A 5,688-nucleotide genomic window follows, 5' to 3' on the forward strand; every position below is an offset into this window, starting at 1 on the left:
ATGGAAACTACATTTGAAAGGCTGGCGGATTTTGAGGATGACTTAGAGAGTGCATATGAATGGTTAGCTGATCACAAAGGAGACAAGCGAAAGTCATGTTCCAGTAGGAAAAGCATTGGGAAGTTACAAAAAGCATGTGAGAAGTTGAGGGATGCACATGAGGATGAATTCAATGGGGAATTGAGTGATGATGATGACAGATGGGTTGGCATGGAGATTGAAATCCATCAAGTAGGGATACCAAAGATGGAGGAGAAGGAGGTGCAAAAGGAGGTTGGCCAAGAGAGCCTAGAAGAGCCCCTAGATACCCCTAACCTACCACTAGAGTATGCTCATGGAGCGGAAGAGGAAGATTCATTGCTCAACATTAGGTTACATATGTCACTTGCATCTGAGGAATGTTGTGAGGAGAAGCAGATCATACATAGCAATGATGTTGTTCATGTCATTCAAAGCGCAATTGAAGAGGCGGATACCAAGATGAATGAAGAGGAGGATGTGATTTAGTTGTTTTTAGGTTCCATGGATGATGTGTGTGGAATTACAGAGATAAAGAATCAAATCAGGAGGAATTCTCTGAAATCAGATTTGCTGAAGAGGAATTTTTGGCAAATATGTCAGTTCAAGAAGAATTTCCACCAGAAAGATCCGCACAGGAGGATTTGAAGCCAAAAGATATTGCAGAATTGATATTTGAACCCTATAAACAGATTTTGCAATCAAAAAACCAGTGGGAGGAATTTCCAGCAAGCAAGTGTATTTCAGAGGAATATGGCGAAACAAGAGCAAAATCCGTTCTTGTACATCAAAGCATGGTTGTTGCTGGTAATTGTTATGGTCACATTTCAGGTGCTACAGGAATACCAGAGGAGTTTCCAAATGCTAATTTTGATAGTTGGTGGATTCAAGTGGATTTTTCGACTGATATAAGTGATATTGCGGATGATCAAGGAAATCACAATTTTGACTCTGAATGTTTTGAAGGACATATTTTGATGTCACAAGTTGATATTCAGCAAGGAGATGTTTCAGTTGCAAAGAATTTGAACAAGTGGATTGATTGACACATTTGGGGGATCAGCATATGATGCCTAAAATGCGGGCTGATGAAATTTTAAGCTTAAGTTTGATGGATGTGCATTCTAAAATGGATGTGGGAAAAGTTGTTCTCAATTCAAATATATTTTTGTTGAATGATGTGTGCTTTCAAGTTGATGACAGAATGGAGGTGAATTTGTGCAAAATGGGTTGTCAGATGTGGATGATAAATTCTAAAATACAGATGATGGCAGATTGTCAAAATTTAGATATTCATGTGTTGCAGATTTTGGAGTTGCTGATTGGGCAATGAAGAATGCATTATAGGATGCATAGTGATCAGTTTTTATGGTTTGTGGATCAGATCACATCTAAATAGGTTTAGAGGATTATATGTGGATTATTTTCCTGATTTTTATGGAATTTTCATATTTCAGAGCAAACTTGGTTTGTATACATCTCAGTAGGTTTCTTGCATATTGGTGTCACACCAAATAAACCTACACAAGTTGATTGAGATTGATTTTGATCGCTGGAGGATTCAAACGGAATGTCAAAATCTTATGAGGGAAGTTGCAAAAGTTATCAAGGGTTAAAATTTTGGTTTTGAAGTATCTGAATCTCTGATGTTGATGAGAAATGTTCTGTCTAACTTTCAAAATGTTTTCATTGTGAAGAAAGTTGGTGATCAGTTTGACTATTTGGCAGATTTGGGTTTAGATTTATTTGACAAAGGTAGTTTTGATAGCATTCAACTTGGAGGATGTCAAGTGCAGATATTTGATGACAGGTTTTACAAATTTGATTATGTCAAAACAGGTGTGGAGGATTAGATCAGATTCAAGGTAGAATTATGATGCAAAATTTTTAAGTATTCTGGAAGTGTTATCTAATTTGACAGTCAGGTTTCTTTCATTCTATTTGACAAGGGAGTATGGTCCAATTTTCAAAATGTGGAGGAAGCATGTTTTCAACGTCAAGGTAGGAAGTCATATCAGCAGTCTCGGCAGTGCAGCAAATTAGTCAAAAATCAGCAGTGGAGCATTATGTTTCAAATGGAAAGTCAGCGGATATGCAAAATTTCAAAGAGGAGGATGTTCTGATGGCGTTTATGCTTATCTTTGCAAGATTCTTTGCCTGTCTAGATTACGGATCAAGGGATTGTGGGTCCGATGTTAGCCTTTGGCTCAAGCCACCGAGTTGTGCCAGCTGTTTAGGCTAGACCCTAGGAGGAATTACTTTTATCATATGTATGAATCCTTAGTCTATTTTGGAGACTTTTCATATCCTAGAAGTTAAAAAGTCGTTTGGCTCTTGAAAAGGGAGAAGGCTTTTCAGTTATGGACGTTCTTGATACTAGGCGGATTTTCTGTGTAGCTATGGGGGATTTCTGAATGCAAGATGCAGTTTATGAGTCTATCTGTCTTATTCCTGTTTCTTGTACTTTGCATATTCAGTGTCTTGAGTGTAGATACAATGTAGTAAACACCATATTAGTGAATTTGGGAATTTTCCAATTCCCATTTTTGAATACTTTAAAAAGGGGACATGGATAACATGTTTGTAAGTTTCTCAAAACCCTATCATATGACCTATCGTTGGAAAGCGCTTGAAAAATGGAATCTAAAGAGCTATAAAGCGCTCATTTTGGATTAGTGGTGTTCAAGTTATGGTTAATCCAAACGTTTGACCACGTGTCCCAAACTTGTGGGAAATTCCCATATTCCCCAATATGGTGTTAGTAGTGATCTAAGAGGAATGTGTGTGTTTTGAAACTGAAGTTTTGTATGTGTGAGGATTTTCTTGGTCTGACAAGAGTAGGAGTCATCTAAAATGACAGTTCCTGTGTGACAATTTCCTGTGCAAAAAACTGCTTGGCTGTGAGCAAAAGTAAACATCCATCACATCACATTCAATTCATATCCATCACATTAAATTCATATCCATCACATCACATTCAATTCATATCCATCACATTCACATCCACATATATTCTTTCACATACACATCTATATCCGTTCTTTCACATACATCCACATCCATTCTTTCACATACTCACTCATATCCCATATCATTCATTTACATTCTGATTCATATGACATCACATCTCATCCATTCATTCACATTTATCTGATTCACGTCATATCTCATCACATCTATCCACATCACATTCTCATCACTTCTCTTCATATCACATCCATCCATCCATTCATTCACATCTATCTGATTCTCATCACATCTATTCTCATCACATTTGTTTAAACATAGAATTTAAGAGAATTTCTAATTTTTGATATAAAGATTCTTTACGCATCTATTTATGCATAAAATCAACTTCAGTGGGAATAACACTTTTTACAAAATCCTTTTATGCATAAATTCAATTTTAAGGAAAATAACACGTTAAAAAAAAAATCCTTTATGCATCTTTCTATGCATAAAATCAATTTTAATGAAATTAACACTTTTAGAATAAAAATAAATTCCCTTATGCATCTTTCTATGCATAAAATCAAAATTAATGAGAATAACTCTTTTGAAATAAAAATAAATTCCCTTATGCATCTTTCTATGCATAAATTCAAAATTAATGAGAATAACTCTTTTGCAATAAAAATAAATTCCCTTATGCATCTTTCTATGCATAAAATCAAAATTAATGAGAATAACTCTTTTGAAATAGAAATAAATTCCTTTATGCATCTTTCTATGCATAAAATCAAAATTAATGAGAATAACTCTTTTGAAATTAAAAAAAATCCTTATGCATCTTTCTATGCATGAATTTAATTTTAATGGGAATGACACTTTTGAAATAAAAACAAATCTTTTAGAATGCACAAATGGAAGGAATTACTCTTTTAGAATAACCTAATGATAAACTTTAGTTCCATAAAATTTAAGAAAATTTTGCCATAACCTCCTTTGTATGGCCGACCATTTCTCAATTTTAACATTCAATTTATGACTTGAATTAATCTAATTTGAATTCTAATATCTCTAATCTACTCCATTTTCTAAAAATCAAGAGAGTAAACAATGAAAAGAGTTTAATAAATCTTTTAATTAAACTTTCTAGGATTAAGAAGGGCTGAATTGTAAAGAAGAGAAGGGGGTGGCCTTTCCATCAAGGCATAGCATCAGATTTTTATTCAAACATTTACAAAGCATAAAATTTAAGAAAACCATAGATTTAAAATTCACAATAAGTAAGAAAAAAAATTTCCCGAGAAAAGATCCTTTCATTAGTTATATAAAAACGCCCGTAGGGCCACAATAAGTAAGAATTAAGCTTACATGGAACTTGTAAGCTTTCCTTTGGCTTGAGGGATTGAGGGTTCTACTCTTGTTTGCAACAAGAGTGGCCACCAGTTCTTTTGGAGAGGATTTAGTCAAAAACAATTGACTTATCAATTGAATTCAATGTATTTGACTCTGGGAGGAGTAGAGTAGCAGTGCATAAACACTATTAACCTTTTACAAAGGGGGAGGCTTCTATTTATAGGAAAAAAGAGCCTCTAACCAAGCAAACTGATTTTAGAATTTTTCATGTTTGTAAAAGTCAATTGGTAGAACTTGGGGTTTCAAAACAACACAATCTCCTTTAGGTCCTAGTTCCTAAGCTACTTGTGAACTATAACAAAAATCTCATAATTACCAAGATGCTGAAAAAGAGAAAAATTTTGGCCTTCCAAAGGTACTTCCATAAAACTAGGGTTATGTTAGTGCAAATTGGCAATCGAAAATGATTATATAGTTCAAAACCAAGTTAATACAGATTTTTTTGGGATCCCAAGCTCAAGTAAATCTTGCTACTTGAGCGCTATCTTAGTTTTTCAATCGTGCTACATTTTTCAAATTTTCTAAATTCTCTCTCAACAACCATGAAACAAAGGTTTTAGGTGCCCAAATTATGTTTGTACTTTGTACCTTAGCGGAATTATTCTATACAGACAAAATGTTGCAAGTTTACTAAGGAATGTAATACGTATGACTCAAGAATCTAAATCCAAAATTTTTGTTGTGTGCAGTTTTGACATTTTGAAACAATTAATATTTGTAGCTTACTAAGGGACTTTTACATATAACTTTAAGATCTCAATGGATAGAGTAAGCATTGTATCACCTTAAAAAACTTGCAAACACATTAAAACCATGTATTGGTTTGGATACAAATGGAAGCTAAAAAGTGGTGTATCAAACACATACAACTTCCTACTATTTTAGACACTCTCAATTGAATTTTATTTCATGTGAAACTTGGTAAAATCTTTGACACAAATATGAAATAATTACTTGGAATTTTTCACGGGGCTTAGTGATTTTTTTCTCTAAGCTTATAAGGCGGTTTTCTCAAACCTGAGTTGCAGTCTCATGCAAGTCCTATTTATGGGTGTAATTCCTTATCGTGCCAACATCCAAATTGCAAGGTTACATTTTTTAAAGACACACTAGGTCACATATTCAAACTCCTCAAGAGGGATTTTGAATATGTCTTTCCTAGTGCAAGTAGCATTTTATTTGCATCGTCCAAAAAAGGACACTTAAGTGTCCTTTTTTGGTACCAAACTAGTGTTAAGTTGCTCAAATACAACTAGGCTTCTTGCTCAATACATAAAAGCCTTCTAGCTCCACCTTTAAATAGGTGAG

The 5,688-nt window shown here is 34.2% G+C and overlaps 1 protein-coding gene across 1 annotated transcript; it reads left to right on the top strand.

The window, feature by feature from the left end:
• Positions 1-1,064, top strand: LOC147622161 (uncharacterized). The gene is made up of 2 exons (XM_086823560.1): positions 1-498; positions 570-1,064. The coding sequence occupies exons 1-2, from the start codon at positions 1-3 to the stop codon at positions 1,062-1,064; spliced, it is 993 nt and encodes a 330-aa protein (XP_086679686.1).
• Positions 1,065-5,688: the final 4,624 nt, after the last annotated feature.

The sequence above is a fragment of the Cibotium barometz genome, chromosome 29, assembly GCF_041138505.1.
Source record: "Cibotium barometz isolate CiBa-2024 chromosome 29, ASM4113850v1, whole genome shotgun sequence".
NCBI lineage: Eukaryota > Viridiplantae > Streptophyta > Polypodiopsida > Cyatheales > Cibotiaceae > Cibotium > Cibotium barometz.

Excerpts from the sequence above, each read along its gene's own strand:
- LOC147622161 (XM_086823560.1), top strand. The coding sequence starts at position 1 with ATGGAAACTACATTTGAAAGGCTGGCGGATTTTGAGGATGACTTAGAG. Across the intron at positions 499-569 it reads AGATGAATGAAGAGGAGGAT|GAATTCTCTGAAATCAGATT; the intron begins GTGATTTAGTTG and ends TCAAATCAGGAG.